The sequence below is a fragment of the Otolemur garnettii genome, unplaced genomic scaffold (assembly GCF_000181295.1).
Source record: "Otolemur garnettii isolate 467f Iridium unplaced genomic scaffold, OtoGar3 scaffold00143, whole genome shotgun sequence".
Lineage (NCBI taxonomy): Eukaryota > Metazoa > Chordata > Mammalia > Primates > Galagidae > Otolemur > Otolemur garnettii.
The window spans coordinates 400,248-418,414 of record NW_003852538.1 but is presented as its reverse complement, the minus strand read 5'-3'; the positions used below and the strand labels follow the sequence as shown (position 1 = coordinate 418,414).

The 18,167-nt window shown below is 35.1% G+C and overlaps 1 protein-coding gene across 4 annotated transcripts in view; it reads right to left on the bottom strand.

The window, feature by feature from the left end:
* The window catches only part of CNOT2 (CCR4-NOT transcription complex subunit 2), a 106,621-nt gene that overhangs the window by 13,311 nt on the left and 75,143 nt on the right, over nucleotides 1-18,167 (bottom strand). For 3 of the 4 annotated variants that reach the window (XM_012810855.2, XM_023518634.1, XM_023518633.1), the window contains 7 exons: nucleotides 11,268-11,415; nucleotides 10,371-10,553; nucleotides 8,028-8,107; nucleotides 5,075-5,200; nucleotides 3,196-3,320; nucleotides 2,151-2,271; nucleotides 1,896-2,052 (listed from right to left, as the gene is read on the bottom strand). In XM_012810855.2, the coding sequence (XP_012666309.2) occupies nucleotides 1,896-2,052; nucleotides 2,151-2,271; nucleotides 3,196-3,320; nucleotides 5,075-5,200; nucleotides 8,028-8,107; nucleotides 10,371-10,553; nucleotides 11,268-11,415 (940 nt within the window). Of the gene's footprint in view, nucleotides 1-1,895; nucleotides 2,053-2,150; nucleotides 2,272-3,195; nucleotides 3,321-5,074; nucleotides 5,201-8,027; nucleotides 8,108-10,370; nucleotides 10,554-11,267; nucleotides 11,416-14,864; nucleotides 14,978-18,167 lie in introns of those variants that run through there. The other variant, XM_012810857.2, reaches the window with a different exon arrangement.

Below are 18,167 nucleotides of genomic sequence, written 5' to 3'. Positions count from 1 at the left end.
TGAAGACTGTAAAGAAGGGCAAAGGGTGAGTCAGGGACACTTGGTTACTGGCTAAGACGATTCAGGCAAGAGAAGAGGGTGAATCATCCAGGCTGACGTGGTCAGATTCTGTATCTATTTTGGAAGAAGACTGATTATGGGGTATCAGAGAAGGAGAGGAGTTAAGGATAATGTCAAGCTTCTAGAAACACAGAATTACCGTTGATTGAAACTGGGAAGCTATAGACAGAGCCAGGTTTAGGCAAGATTATTCCAGAGATACTCAAGAGGCAATTACAAGTAGAAATCTCAACCTGAGGAAGCTTGGAATAGAAACATAAGTCTGGGATTCCCCAATATATATGGTATTTAAAACTATGAGACTGGAAAACATCATCAAAAAAGTAAACACAGAGGAAAGTAACATGAAGAAGTCAAGAGGAGAAAGCGGTGCCAGTGAAGGACGAACAAGCGGGATCAGGTAGGAATAGTGCTCTCAACCCAAGTGGAGAGTGTGTGATCAAGGAGTAAGAGTTCCCGGAAGCAACCACTTAATAACGTGGAGGTCATCTGGTGACCCTGATGACAGCAGATGGGGACAAAATCCTGACTGAAATGGGCTTAAAAGAATGGGTGAAGACAAATTGGAAAAATGGAGATACTCTTTTAAGGAGTTTTGCTTTAAAAGGGAATGAAAAAACGGGACAGCAACCTGGAGAAAAAATTAGATCAAGACAAGATTTTTTTTTATTTTTAGGATGAGAGAAGTTAACAATGTATTTGTATGTAGATGAAAATAATCCAGAGAAGTGTGAAAATTGTTAAGAGTCATTGAGTTTTCCAGAGAGGTTTTAAGGTAGAAAACACAGATCAATTATGTTACAGACAGGAAGAAACCGGAGAAAGACAAGATTCAGCAAGACAATGGAAGGCAGTGTGCAGTTAGACTTGGGGGGAAGACTGGAGAAGGCAGCGTGCAATCAGACTTGGGGGCGGGTCAGGAAGACTGCAGAAGGCAGCACACAGTGAGATTTGGGGGTGGGACTGTGCTGATGTTCTCCTCTGCATCCACTTTTCTCAGTAAAAGCAAGGCCATCACCTGACACTAAGAATTGGGGAGAAGATCTTAGGAGTTTGCAGAAGTTCTGCAGAGTGCAGAAGAAGTTACATAGGAAAGAAATAGAGTGAATGGATGAAGAATGACAGGTATGATTATCCCTGACAGAATTTAGTAAGAGTTGTGTGTTTTTCTCTAGTTGAGCTCACGTCAGGAATGGAATAGGCAGAGATAAAAGGAACACTGCAGTTTGTACCATGTTAAGTGTCGCAACATGAGACAAGTGGAAAGTCATCAAGGGTATATGTAAACAAGCAATTATGACTGACCATAGAATTTAGTGAGTAAGAAGGCAGTGAGTTCAGCACAGGGAAGAGAGAGACAGTGAAGAATAGAGAAGAGGCAGAGAATCAATGGACTAAAGATCCCAATGGAATCCAATGATTGCAGGAGTCACAGTACTCGAGGGACAGAGATGGGAAACAGCAAGTGGCAGCCAGACAGCATGGGAGCTCAGACAGACATGGCAGAGAGACTGCAGTTACTAGAAGGGCTAAAAGAGCAGGTGAGGTGTGGTGCAAACAAGACTTCTGCAGGAAAGAAATTCAAGGAACTGAGATTCCAGGATTTCAGCAGGATCATATATGTGTATATTGAAACTGCCAAATTATAAGAGGAAAAATACTGCAGACTGACCATGATCCAAGAGCTAATCGTGTAAGAAGGAAGGACCCAAAGAGTCAGCAAGTAACAAGAGCAATGAGAGACAGCAGGTGATGAGATCTCATGACGTGAGATGGAAAACTAGAGTCTGCAAGGCGGAATTATATACAAATGTGAAAAAAAGAACAGAACTTACTCAGGAGAGTTCAGATTGAGGCCTAATGTTGTTAAGTCACTTCCTAAAGCGAGATGCACCATTCCTGGGTCTGTCTCTGCTGCCCTGATAAATGTTAACAGGCCAATCATTCCAAATTGGTCCGTCACCATCCCTTGAGGAATGTTAGTAACCCGACCTGGGTAAGAAAAACATAGTTTTATTTTGTTTTATTTTTGAGGAAAAGTTTTAAAAAATGCATTCTATGATATCTTCAACATATTTATAGAGTCCCACCATCAGGTAACACCTGGATCCCTTTTTTCTGCTGGTTATTATTTTGCGTTGTTGAGCTTTTATCTCCAGGGAATTTGGGTCCATCTGTACTTGAAGCTGTCTTGCCAGATGTATTCAAATTCTAGTATGAAAAAATTAAAGGTGACATTAAAATTTGCCAAGTGCACAAAAAGTTCACATATTAATACCTTGCTATTCATTCTTTATTATATTTAAACTAGTAGTAAATTATTACCTGTTTTTCAAGTTCTACATGAAAATTTTGTTTCCAAAATTGTCCCATGGTATACAAATAAATCCTATATCATCCACATTATTTGAGTATTTAAAGAACCAGAAACCTAGGAAAAAGTATGCTTATTTAACTAAGCTCTTCAGTCACATAAAAAAAAAATCCTCTCTCTCAGAGCTTTATGCTTCGGGATAAACTTGAAGTTACACTATTCAATGCTTCCATTTCAAAGAGAAACTACAGTACATTACCTAAAATATTACCAAAGCAACCTCCAAGGTAAGTCAGAATACATGAACTTTAAAAAATTTGTACTTATTTTAATTCTTACCCAACAATTTTATCAATTTTTAAAATAATATACAAATTCCCACCACACACACAGAAAAGCTATTTTCAGTGAAATGTGGAAGAAATAAACACATTTGTTAAGTCAGAAAGAAGCTGAGTTGGCTGAATCAACACAGGTATAAAAATGTGTATAAAGATTCTTCAAGGAGAAAACTTACTCAAGAAAAACACAGCTCCTTAGAAGGCTAATTATCAAACTTCATGGGATCCAGCTGACAGGGACTACAATAAAAGTCTAAATTAACTCTGAGAAGTTGAACAGAAATTTGCAAACCTATATGAAATAGGAAAAAAATAGACTATCTTCTAAGTTATAAGTTTTTCCACATTCTTCAGGAGTTAGATTATCACAGATATTTAAGATAAACAGTTTGTAATCATGTTTGGTAAGTAACTGTTAATATAAGAGAAATCTGAAGGGCAAAACTACATCACTCACATACACGATTCTCAGTTACTTACAGATTTACTGTCATCATTACTTGATGTTGGATCTTTATAGCTGGAACCAGGTAACGCTGGAAAATCTTCATTGTGTATTGAGAAGTCCTGGGATTGCTCATTTGCTGGTTTTGTTACCATTCCAACTACGTAATGAAAACAATCCGGAGAATTGCAATTGATATTTATGATATTTTGCTACCAAGTATAAAACTAACTTTCCTTATCATAATATAGCAAAAATTTTGCTTTTAATGCTATGAAAGTGAGCTTCAAAAAATTAGTATCCAGGATAGCATTAAAGAATTAAATTTTGATTTACTGATTAATATTTCCACACATAAAATAATACAAGGGAATTCAGTGGTAATCCTATAAATCTAATATCATATAAAGGTATTTAAAAATATGATTTGATATTGGTAATAATTACTAAGATTTTGGTTTAAATGTTTGACTAGATATTACAAACAGTTAACTGTCAAATACAAATGAACAAATTAAATTCTAAAAGAACCTATCAGAATTCTACTTGAAAGTGACTTACAGAGTGATCAAACTGCAATTAATTATATATTATTTCAGATTTTCTTGGACTCCATGTTATAGATGTAAAACATGCAAGAACTGGGAAATAAACCCCCACTACACTTGGCATTAGTCGGGCCCTTATTGGAGAACAATATCCAGTTTGGTGCTCCACAATTCAAGAACGAGATGGAGAAACTAGAGATGGTCCAAGGAGAGCAAGGAGAACGACTAAGGGATGAAACACGGCCCTGTGAGGGAAGCTTGGAACATGAGAGTCTGGACTGACAATCTAGCAGCTCCAGACTCAACTTTCAGGGCAGTTCACTTTTTGTTACCTTTGTAAAGACTAATTTGGAAACTTTAGAATATGAACAATAAATGTTTCCCTTTTTCACATCATGTTATTTTTATTCATATTCTAAATGGCACAGAAATCCTTCTTGGTTGAAAATGTGGGGAAAAAAATGTTAATTTTATTTTAGAATAACTGATCCAAGTTCACTGTTTTGTTATTTGTCTGTATGAGATTCTCCCAAAAAGAGACAACTGTGACAAAAAAAACAAAAAAGAGAATGGTTCCATTGCCATCACGGACTTTTCATGTCTAAGTAGTTATTACACGTTTACCTCCCTATATTTTCATTTAGCCCCTATTAGCCTAGTCTCTTATCTATTAGAGACAGTGAAAAAAAGTAATGAAGAATATTAATGGAGAATCTACATAAACTATACATGACCCATGAGCGGTAGTTCTTTACAGGGTGCTACTTTTTCTCTCAGAGGACACTTGCCAATGTCTGCAAACACCTGTGTTTGTCACAATGGGGGATGTGTGGGATGTGATTACAGGGTGGTACTAGCATTTAGTAGGCTGAGGCGAGGAATGTTGTTTAACATTCTATATAAACAGGAGAACCCCCCACAAAGCCCTCTCTACAAAGAATTATTCAACCCAAATGTCAATAGTGTGGCAGCTGAGAAATCTTGGCTCAGAGAAACATCTTCAACAGATTATCAGTCACTATTAATCACAACTGTATTTTTTTGAAAAATATGTCATCAGCTAAGGAGAGAAAAGGAAAACCACAAAATTAATCACTTATGGTGAACTGAGGCAGAGATTCCAGAAGAAAATAACTTCTGAATACCAAGGAGGCTTTGTTTGGAGTTTCTATATAAAGTTTTTTTACTTTGTTACCATGATATTCTGGGAAGAAAAATCACTTTTCATGTATCATTTCTGACAAAATTACACTAACCTGATCAGAAAACACAAATATATGTGTGCACACACACAGCATAATTATGTGTGCATGTGTGTGCACACAAGAGAAACTTCCCATTGACCATCATTAAAAAGCTTAATTACCATAAGGAGCTCGTCCAGCCAATGGGTTTATTAACGGAGTTGGGTTACCACTTCCTTCCCTCCTGTTTCGGTCTGCTAATGCTGGAAAATCTGAAAGGTCCAATCCTGTCACATTTTCACTTCCATCTAGATAATAAGAACAAATACTAGTTATTGATTCTACAAACATTTTTAAAGAAATTACAAAAATCAACCACAGTACAATTTGAGATGACAGTGCTTTCTTCATAAATAACGCATGGCACTGTCCTAGATGGATGTAGATGCTCAAAAGATACTTATGGATTGATTTTATGTCAAATAATTTCATGAATGATTAAGCACAGCAATATGCAACTACTATAATAAAACCCCCAAATCCTTAAGACTTGAGATAAAGGAGTAAGATGGTACATTATTTGTCCTATGAAAAATGGCAACCTGAGATTTTAGCTTGCTGTCTAACAAGAGAGAGATTGTTGTGGTTTAGTCATTACATCCACATGGAGATTCTATCTGGAAATGCTTAAAAAGCTTCATTTATACATAAATGTGACAATGACAATATATCCTGCAAATGGTGAGAAAGATTTCTAAGGCATAGGCAGTGGAAGCAGAGGCCCTGCTATAGGACTTCTGCCTATAATTCATTGGTTTAATAGACAAATGTGTGCTATGTATGTGTATGTGTGTGTGTCTGTGTGAGCATACACACGCACGCACACACAAGTATGTTTTAGGCATGGGCGTATAAAGAGAGGTGGGAGTAGGATTCCCATATTTGGTCAGTGAGTGGGAAATATGGGAAGATGGTACAAGCCCAGAAGTTCATATTACCTATTACACAGTAGGCGCTCAATAAATATGTATTTAATAAATAAAATTTATTTTTGCTCACTTTAAATTAAATCAACTCTGCTTCCTTTAAAAATTAAAATGTAACCCAAGCTCTCTATTTTTTCTATTTTAACATGCTGATTTCTTCTCTACCTTTTATTATTTTTATAACCTTATATAAGGAATTTAAATTTTAAAGAATTTAAATTTCTACCTTCATTTTAGCCTGTGCTATAGTTTTTCTTTAATCCTTGATTCATCTATGTCTTGTAGCTATTTTCAATTTTTTTGGCCCTGTTCTTCAATTAACTTTTTTCTCCAAATTTCACAATTAAAAGAAAACTCAGAACAGTATTCTCTTAAGATGATTACTTTGTTCATAGGAAAACAACAGACCATTTAATTCTAGGTGAGGTGACAATTTGCAATTACAAGCATAAAAGATAAAGCATTTATTCCCACTGCTTAAAAATAAATTTTTAACTAAAAAGCTACCATATGAAGACAATATAAATTAAGTATTTATCTATTGTTTCAATTTATAAAATACTTTCTTGAACTACATGATTATAAATTTTAGAAGCTTTGGATATATACTAACTTTTCCCCATCTTTTTCTGTTCATTTTACATATATACCATGGAATATTACATAGTAACTTTTAACCCTTTCTGATCCTATGTTGGACTTAGTCTGACATGATGATTTTTTTTTTGTTCATAAACAAAACACTTTAATTATTTTATGTAACCTAAAATACATAATAAAATCATCAGATGAGTTCATATTTATGTTTTTCTCTTTTAAAATTATAGGATAATTACAGAAAATCCACCAACCTCCTAACTACCCAAAATAAGAGCTGGGGAGTATGCCAGTGGGCGAAAAATTGGATTGTAAAAGGTTAATATACATCTTTAAATTCTTGAATATAAAATTTTAAATTGCCATGTATTATTTAAGAATATATTTTAACTTAAAATATCGTTAATAACCCTCCAAATTTATATTTCTAGGGAAAAGACTTAAAAAATTGTAGTATAAAATGTACTTAGTTAAAATACAATTTAAAACTAATGTCCCTTTTAGGAAAAAAATTGCAATTGAACTGTGATATGCAGCCTGATTTCAGAGATATTAAAAATCTCTGTTCATTTTAGAAACAATGGAATACAGTACTTTATATTCTGACTCAAAAACTATTTACAATGCTAAAATTCCAAATTTTTCAAAGTTTAAATCTTACTAGCACACATTAACATTTGAAAACTAAAAGCCCAGAGTCATAAATGACATTTCCTTGTTAGATCTGATCTCACGGCTTCTACCTATGCTCCACTTTACTGATCACATTTTCATCTTCTATTTCCCTTACATATATTTCTCTCCCAATAATCCTGTTCATTTTTGCTCCTATGATAACAACATCCTTTAGTTCCTCTCTTAGGAAAAGGCAACGGTGCAGAGGGTAAAACAAAGCAAATAGCAACAGAGCTTCCTATTCTCTTTTGTCTCAAGTGGTTAATAAAAGAAATAAATCAAAAGACTGCAGGATTTTTTTTACCATGAAAAATCAGAATTAGTTTTCCATGTAACTAAATTTTGAATTTTATACAAACAACTGGATCAAAAATTCATAAAGGTTAAATGCCAAAATCAGTATTATTAAAATCATTCAAAATGGTAAGTGCTCCACATCATTGTAAAGGTTCTCTTCAGTTGAGGTCTTCACAGTCAGAATGTCATACCACTCAACCTGGTCTAGACTCCTGGTCTCACAGTGACAAGGCTGAGGATAGGAAAAGTTTTGAAGCAAAAAAAGATTCTGAGGCATAAATACAGGCTAAGTTAATGTTTAGGCTCTTATCTACATAAGTGTTAAAGAAATAACCCTGATATTGTAACACGAGTCAACTATGATGTTACCATGCCAAGAAAAAAAAAAAAAAGAAAAAATTAAATATCTCAACTGTTCACTGAATTAAATCCTATTCCTGTCAATTTCTCACTAAATTTAATTCTATCATTTAACACGATGAAAAAATTTGTAATATTTAAAGACCAGTATGCTGAATTGCTTTGTATTTCAGAAATCTACCATATTTTTTATAGGGTACTAGCTCCAGAATAAGCTTACCTGTTCCATTAAAAATGTTACTTGATAAGGAGTTATTCATTCCAAATGCCTGATTCCTGTTCATTCCAAATCCAGACATACTGGGTACATAGAAAATAATTTTAGATATACAGTAAGAAAACTAACTTTCAGATGAAGAAAAACAGAAGTGTATACTTTTGGTTTCTTCATATAAATAACAATATGTTTCAAAACCAATGCTAATATTATTTTTCTGAGTTTAATTATTTTTATTTAAAAACTTCCCTAAAGTCCTTCTATGAATAAATGAGAACCAAAACATCTTGAACAGATTAGTTAAAAAACAAAAACCAAAGAATTTAAGTAAGAACCTTGAGGGAAGCAGATTAAGGCACCACTTGGTGTACTTGAACAGCCAATTTACTGCATACTGGAATTACCTTGCCTCAAAATATGCAGATTAGTAATAAGACTATTCTTCCTAAATACTTGTTTTCCTCCCTTGTTGGTAAAGTTTGCTATTATTTTTCATAACAGACATTCTCTTCTATGCAGCGTCTGTGCACGTCAGCTTGCTGTCCGCACCTTTTGTCCTTTAGTGTTTAGGAAGACACAATAGGCACTCAATAAATGTTTAGCTGACCTGAATTAAATGCTGTTATTTTTCAATTGAATTCAGCATTCTAAAACACATCATTCTTATCTAAATATAGTTTACCTTTGATCTACTTAAAAGAAAAAGAATCTCTTTACAGTGTTCCTAATTCTGAATTAACGCACAACTGGTATTTTGTAATAAGAAACAAATGCCTCCCTTTTTTTACACAAGCCTAAGCATGGGAAGAAAAAACAAAACATAAGGTTGAACTTACAAAAAAAATTAAAGAATTAAAAGAATTGTTAATTCAGATTCTACAAGTAAACTATATATCCTTAACATGAAATCATCTGATAAAAGACATTTTAGTTATTAGTGTGTTACAGGCAGGGTTAAAAGGTGACAGGTTTGGGGGGAGTTTTACCTAAATCTGTAAAACTATGACAAAATTATTTTTTGCTAAAATATGCAGCAGGTGAAAACAATAAATTCTCTATGGAAGAGCAGGAAAATCAATGGAAATTTTTGTTTAACAGCATGTTATTATAGAATTGCAGAAGCTATACCATCAAACACGGCACAAGTGACCAGAAATAAAAACATTTTATAATATATACAACTAATCAAAAGCAGAAATAAGCAAGGTTTTAGAGATCCATATTGCACTGACAATTTATAGCAAAGTATATTTTAAAAACAATTAAAATGTGGACAAATGTGAAAGGTAAAAATTTAAATATACATTCAATGAACAAAGCTGCAAGAGTGAAGAAATATGTGATGAAGTCAAAAGTATCTTATAGTTAAGGAGCTATCAAGGAGATGAGGATTTTGATAATCTTTCAAAACAATTTTTTAAAAAATTATTGAAATAGCAGTAAAATTATAGAAGAAACATCACAAATCAAAATAAAAGCAAGAATTGGAGCTATGGGATGAAGATTAAACAGAAAATGTGCTGATAACCTATTTTAATTAAGATTTTATAAGTACTAGATAGAAGATAGTGAATTAAAGGGGTATAGTAACAATTAGGTCAAGGTCCTTTTCACCTTTTACACCTCCCCATTTTTTAATACATGTAATACATGCAACAAGCTTAAATCTATTTTTCCAAGATAGCCTTATATTTTAGACAGAACTCTCATGTACATTACCCAAACACCTTGAAAATCCTAAGAAAATGAATAACTCTTATTTGCATATGTATATGCAATGGATAGTGCAGAAAGAAGTGAAAAAGCACAAAGCTTTGTGCTTTAAATCCCTAGACAGAACACTGTTTTCAAATACTCTGACGAAGTTTTAAGAAGTCTTTGGTCAGTAAGTCTCCAAAGCACAAAACTGAATCTTAGTTGAGAAGGTATTCAACCAAAGTGTAACTAAGGCAAGGCAGTCCTAGTCGAACATGTCTCCAGTCCTATTCATAAGCCTCCAACTCTTACTGCACAGGTAACAAACCTCATTTAATGAAGGATATTATCAACCAAAATTTGCTTGATGTCAACCCAAGAACAAGCCTTTTCTACCACTACCACCACCACCACCACCACCACCACCACCACCAATAAAAGGGTTTAATGTGCTTCCTAAAATCAAACTAAAAGAAAGTAACTTTAGTTGTGGGAGGTTAAAGTTATGATGTGTTAACAGAATCTTGGGTCATAAACACATGATGAAACACATGAGAGAGAAGCCACATCTCAAGAACAAAGCATTGGACAGGAAAAGGCAAATATGAGGATACCCAGAACAGTCACACACAGCACCAACGAGTGTCTTACCTGTTAACAGTGAAAGGCTGTCGAGAAGGCTGCTGCTTTGGCATACATATTATGCTTGGCGAGCTTCTGCTGGGGCTCCCTAACCCTGAACTGCTCATGCTATTTGTCCTGCTAGGAATTCCAATGCCCTGACCAACCTGGGAGTGGTTCATCATATTCCTAGGATTCATAGGCAAAATACCCCTGAAAAAGAAGTCCATTATACTAAATAAGCTCTCTACAATCACTCATTAAAATTCTCTATAAATAATCCATTGGTCTCAAGCCTAAAATCTGAAATAGACTTTCAAATTGCATTCCTAATTTTTATTAATAATTATTTTGTCTAGTCATTCTAGCTCTTTGAAAAGAAAAGCCAAATTAAATGAACAAAGTGCAAATTATAGAGCAACTAATATAAGGTGATATCTAAGATGAGAGAACTACTAGTATGGCTATCACAAAACCCAAATGTACTTCACACACATATTTAGAATGGCATTCCAAATGCACATCATCCCAAATTCTTCATGTGACCATGTATAGCTTAGATCATCTGTTTTAATTTATGCTCACTAGAGCAATGATGTGTGGTGGTGAGGGAGCTATGATCACAATTATTTGGGATGAGGGGCAATTTTAAATTGCATATCTTCCTTTGAGGAAGAGATATGGTTTTTAAGAAAGCTCCCCAGGAGGTAATCTCAACCCTTGATATCCACCCATTGACAATGAGTGTGCTAGCTACAGGATAAAAACATCTTCAATTTGCACTGACATAAAATGAGCATAGGTACTTTTTTTCTCAATGAAAGGCACTGAACCAGAAAATCAAATAATTACGTTATTAAAAAATTAAAAGCTTTTTTACTCTGCAAAGATACATTTTGAAAACTATTCTGGTCCACCGATAAATACCTGCTTGGAGATGGAGGCGTGTGGAGTGACACTGTTGGTACCCCTGTTGTTGGCGTGACGTGGCTCGGTAACTGAGTGCCTTGGGATAAGCTGCGATTTAACTGAGGGGTATTGTTGCTCATCCCCCTCATTGGAAGGCCTAGTGCACCTAATAAAAAAATTCAGAAGAAGGAAATTCATTGCCATCAGGAATGAAATTGCTATCCATCTTCTGGAGTTGGCAATTTAAAACATTTTTAAATGACCTAACATAATATGCAAATTTTAAACGGATATATTCAATTCACTCCAAATGGACTCTAATTTTAACAAAAATATGTTCTTTTCTGAAATTTAAAATTATAAATGGATAGCCTTCATGTTTCTTTTTTCATATTTCTGTTTTGCAATAAACTGTCAATAACTGTAACAAATAAGACGTTACAATATTATGACCAGATATTGCTGTAAAATTTCTTAAAGGCACGTTTGTATGTACAAATTTGTATGTACATACAAACGTGCCTTTAAGATATTTTATGATCTTCTGTATCTTTGATTTACAACTGATGTACAAAGACACTGAACCCCACTTTGATGAAATAGTGATTTTTGTATTGTCCTTTTAAAATGCATTTTAGAAAGTCTCTTTACTATTTATACATATTTCTCAACATTAAAATTTTTACAAACCCAACATAAAATGCCAGCAACTATTAAAAAACTCAACCTGATAGATCTACAACAAGACAAAATTTTTCAAAACATTTAAAAATTTTTTCAAAATATAATGACCTTGGATTTATATAGTGCTTCTGGGGGCAGATATGGGGATGGACAGGTTCTGGTAGGTATATTTTTTAAAACTACTGAGGGTTTATCATTCAGATATAAAACAGTAAAATTTGGATAAAATTATTTCAAAAATATGACATATTTCCTGACTTTTTATTCAGATATTAAATATAAATTTATTTTCTTAATGATCCAGATAATCATGGATAGCTAATGACCTACTTGGTTTTTTCCCTTTTATCCTTCTAAGTAAACATACACCGCTATCATTTATGTTGTCATGACATCTGTGAATGCCTCCTTTCCTCCACCTTCCTGATCCATACTTTTTAGTATTTTTTTGTTTCTATTCTGCTAAAAAATTGCGCATGGGTCCACCAAGCTTATTCTGAACTGGAAGTGAAATAAAAATATTAAGACAGAAGGAGTTTATCAGGAAGTAGTTGACTTTTTCCAATAACGATGTTTCACTTCCTAACCTAGGCCTACCAGTGGATCACAAAGATTTCAATGATGGATATCTGGAATTTGGCAGCCTCAGAACTCAACTCATGGCCTAACTGCCTCTCAAATGAATGAAACCAATGAATTCAATTCACCTATAGCTAATATATTCTATGGGTACCTTTTTCACACATATTCCACCAAGATTGAAGCTTGATTTGCATTTCCTTAAAACCCTTGAAGGGAACTGGCCTAGATTATATGTTCATTTAATCATTATATGTATGCCTAGTTACTATGTTTTGCAACCATGAGAATGCTACTAGCTGCAGCCACTTATCTGAATCTGGGACAAAATAAAGAAAAAACTAAAAATCAGCCTGTTTAGACTTGAGAAGAAATCAGGCATTTCCCTTCCTCAAACAAAGCACACCAGTTTTCCTCTAGAACCATCAAAATGATGACTTTCCACATCACATATTCAGCAAACATTCACTGAGTGCTGACTATGTGACAAGCACTATGCTAGCTGCTGGGGACACAGCAGAGGACAAGATAAAAAGGCCCCTAACCTCAGGGAGCTGACATCCTACCCCCCAAACTAGTGACAGTATGAAGTCAGCTCGTTCATTTCCCACAGGAATGTGTTTCCCATAGTTACTGACCACTAAGAAGTACTACCCAATTTTAGAGCCAGAAGAGATCTTAAAGATCACCTAATCCAATGCTCTAGTTTTATAGATAAGTTAAGTGACTTCTCCATCTCTGAACTCCCAGTACATTACTGGAAGCACTACACAAGCCCCGTACCACTCTGGATCAGCACCCCTCTGAGTATTTACTGAATTGCAACACCTCTCATCTATTTTTTCTCCTGCTTCCCTTTTGAATGTTTCCTTCTCTTCAAATTTCTTTTCCAAATCTTTTTTTTTTTTTTTTTTTTTATTTAAACAGAGTCTCACTCTGTGCCCTGGCATCATAGCTCACAGCAATCTCCAACCCTTGGGCTCAAGCAATCCCCTTGCCTCAGCCTCCCCTACCTAGTAGCTGGGACTGTAGGTGCCCACCACTACCCCCAGCTATTTCTTGCTCTCTTCCCTCCATTTTCTTTCTCGTCTTTATAGCTGTCAGTTTTCTCTCCTCTAGTTTTCCTTTCCCCACTCTCTACACATTCATCACTACAAACAAACATATGCTTTCTAAAACTCTAGTACCTATTTGGCCCCTTTTTAATAATCAATAAGTCCTCCAAAAAATTCAATGAGATCTGAGCATTTCAACTCTCTAAATACGTACTATTCTAAGCTGTACATTAAAAATTTATAATTTCAGAAATACTTTAGAGATTATCTGAACTTGAGCAAAAAAATTTTGGAGAGAGAAACAACAATGGAAAAGGCTATTTAGTCAATTAAGGATCAGCACGCTTGAAGTAACTTTTAATGCTAAGAGTGGAGGAAGACACTATGGAAAAATGAAAATAAAATACCAGTGTTTAATTTTAGCCTTCAAAATTTATCTTTTTCATAAAAACACCTCATACATTCAAAAAAGGTAACCACCATTCTGTTGAACTAGCTATGAAAAGATCAAAAGTGAGAGGAGAGCAACATTTCAAATTGGATCATTAACCCTGAATACTTAATAATCAAGTTATTTTAATTTAAAAATTTAATTTCTTTAACCATAAAGAATACCACTGAATTAGAGCACGCATATGTTAATTTTTAGGTAACAAAATATACTAAAAGTCATTAAATTTGAGATGCTTGGGTCAAACTATTACAACTGAACACAGCTAAGAGAAGGAAAACTGTCTTTTACTAGTATAATTAGAAACCACCACAGAAAATCATTTCCAAAATATTATGCCAAAAATAAGACAAAAAAGGGAAAGAACTCAAAGCATTTTTTGGCATTAAAGAACTAAAACCAAGTAAAAAATTAATATATGTATGAATGAGTCTGTAAACAAGCAGGCAACTAAGAGGATGGTAGAATTAAAATTTATTGAGTACTTAGCAGCCAAGCACTATGCTACTTTATCTCATTTTCTTCCTATAGCAATTCTCTACAGAGAGAGTATTTATCCCCTTTTTACAGACAAGGAATAAAAGAATGAGCAAAACATCTGAAAAGGCTATAATTTTGAGTCAAAATTTTCTTTTAATTCAACAATAATAAATAATAATATGATATTAGGAGGACTGTATGAACATATTACAAATAGATTCTAATCTCTTACTTAGCAGGGTGCTAAATAGTCAAAACAAATTCTTTATTGCTTCAGAATCCCAAAAAGAGTATGATCTACAGAATTATTCCATGAATTACTTCCAATGCACAAACTGATTTAAAGCACATCACTTAAATACTTACGGTAAGATGTGCCATGCCACCTTTAATCTTTTGCTAGAGATAAACAATATTAATACTATCAACCAAATCTCTGAATACTCATGTTTAAATGAAGTCCCCTAAATCTTTATTGAAGGCAGGGGAATCTCTAATTGACGGGAAAAGGCTTAAAAAGTATCCCCGTTTCCTTTCCAAAGCAATCAAACTTCCTCTAGGAAGCCAGTGTCATGTATGCAACAGAAAGGGCAATCATCCTCATGGAGCTTATCTCAGTGTCTCACGTCCAACTTCTCTGGCATTTAGCTTAACCTTCCCAGTGAAACTATTGCCTTGTGAATTTCCTTCATTAAGTTCAAAGGATTTGGGGAATAGAAGAGACTCCAGAGACCATCCAACTAGGTTACATATGAACTCACACCAAAGGTTAAGTGACTTAGGTAAGATCACATATAATGGTGTAAAAAGATAATGATCTAATTTTTTAACTATTTTAACACCCTTTTGCAGCCAGTATCACTTTCTACTTTTTATGGGAGTTGCAGACTTTTACATCATCCAGGAAACTTTAATGTGTAGATCTAATCTCCAGAAATTGTAATTTTGAGAAATTTACAGGCAGTGAGATTTAACACCGTCCCCCCACACATGTACATCAGGTGTTTCCAGGGGTACAACTGGAGTTGAGAGCCACAGTCTTGTCTTTAAAATTCTCTGTCAGGACTCAAAAGGTATTGTCTAGCCTTAATTGACATTTTACTTTTTTTTACATATACTATATGTTTCTTATTATAATCTTCTTCCTTCTTTCCCTATTCCCCTCCTCAAACTTTCCCCCTATACCTTTACTATTACTATCATTCTCCCCACCACGAATACCTTCTCTTCTCTTGTTCTCAGATACAAAAGACTACTCAGAAATAAACAAGTGCTAGATCAAAGTTTTTATATACCATGTATCTGGAATGCATGGAGAAGAGACCACTCACTCAGGAACAGATTTGGTCTGGGATCGAAAAGGTCTCCTGGAGGAGAGGGAGGTAGTATGTGAACTAAACGTGTGAGAGTTAGTCAGTATTTGGTGGTGGTAAAGGTAAGGAGTCAGGTGGGAATGTTACACACTTTAGTCTGGGAGAACGAAAAAGATATGAAAATGAGGACATTATACACGTGAAGGAGGAGTGAAGTCTGCCTTCTTAGGTGCTAACAAAATGTGAGACAAGAAACATGAATGGAGCCAAGTGGCTTCAACTCTCCCAACTACAGGAAGTTGCTACTATGCTAGAACCAGTTGAGACTCCCAGACAGCATCTAACTGGACCTTTATAGGAGCTGCACAGAATCTATCTGTGTGGCCCTCCCAAGTATTTTCTGTACTCTTTCTTTAACAAACTAAATTTCTGTTATAGATTAGTAGCATGTATTCACAAAGTAATGCAGGTATCATCCTTGGTACTTTTCTTTCACATTCCACATCATCAAGACATATTAACTATCTCCCAAATATCCCAAATCTGACCACTTCTCAAAACCTCCACCATTAGTCCAAATAAATCTATTTTTTTTTTTCTTTTTTTGGCCTGGACTACTGCAGTAGTGGCTCCCTGTGTGTCTCTCTTTTATTCTCTTGCCTCTCATTCCTTCCTCATCCAGTCCATTTTCTATATAAGAAAGTGCTCTTCTAAAAATGAAACTACATCTTCAAATCTTTCCCATGAAATTTAGAATAAATCCAAGTTCTTTACTGAATCTTTACAAGCAGACTTCCCATAATCTGACACCTGCTACTCAAACACTTCTTTATTCATCGCATTGAGCTTCTCATTCTTCCAATGACACACAGAGTTTATTCTCACATTCCTGCGACTTTGAACTTTCGTTCTTACTTTTACCCGTACCTTAAAACTCACCCCCACGTGCTCCAAGGACTTCCCCTCCTCAATGTTCAGGTTTCCATGCAAATATTACTTCCTTAGAGATAACCTCTTTGCCTGCTCCATGTAAAATATTGTATTTATAAAATACCATCTGACACAATAAATACTCAATATGCAACAAATATTAATTTGTTTCCCTAGTTTAACATGTCTAGGTGGTACTAAAGGTGAACCTAAGATGATACACTCTTAGGAAGTGACGGTTTGACCAGAAAGCAGATGTCTTATGGGGAAAACAACGCTATAGCTATGTTTTTCAATTTGGAAAATAGCAAAGATCTTGAGTTATATCCCACAGAAACATGAAGACTGTCTTCTTGGCTGAAAGCAATGTTAACAGCCTAACAAGTTTCCTCCTTGCTTTGATAAAGTGGGCCAAATCTACTCCATGCTGTGGTGGTTGTTCCCACTGCCGAAACAATGTTATTCACAGTCTCTTCAACGCCGATCTGAAATGAGACTTCATCTGTGAATCTTTTTCTAATCATTCTCCAAGATACGTGATTATTTCTGCTTTTGACATATCTGAACTTCTTACTCTACTTTGTAGTAAAACCACTTACTGTATGTAGGGATCATATCTTGTTGAACATGCATCTAGCAGCGTTTACTGAGTGCCGTGTGCAGAGTAGTGAGGAAACAGGAAATGGAGACATTCCATAAGGAAAGCCACCATGGCAGTAGGCACACCGCAGAGAAGACAGCTTGGAGTGACCTCTTCTACCCACATCTGCAGTATCTAGCACAGCACAACACACACGGCAGACACCCAATGAATACCTATCAATCACAATGCCGACCTCCTTTCTGAAGCTTTCCTGTACACTGAAGCTTACAGTGTGTTTCATTTTGAAGCACACCTTTCACTTTTTGCACCACCAGCATCATCAGCTGTTACTTAATATTTTATATACTGCAAATGTCTCCCCCGTCCCAACTTTAACACGTGCTTCTTCAAAGCAAGAAATCCCAGAGCACTCAAGTCTGTGAAATGCCCTACAGTTTCTAGAGGCCTGGGTCCTTTGAGAATTCAGGTACAAATGTACATAATGGATTAATTCAGACAGTTGGTTAACTCAGGTGCCTGGGAGATAACAAGTACATAGGAAGCACTCAGTAAATGGCAGTTTCCCTCTCCTCCAATCCCACAAGGCTCAATCCTGTTAGTAATTATGAATAGGTCGCTCCAACTATATGGTCACTTAATTTCAATGCATTTACTATCGAGGATAACTTAATTCCTAGTTCTCTGTTCATTGTAATCCTGTAGACTGCTTGAGGGAGCCCACAGACTTACTCTGTACCTTACAGAGGTCCTCCCATGGACTGACTCTGTACCTTACAGAGGTCCTCCCGTGGACTGACTCTGCACCTTACAGAGGTCCTCCCG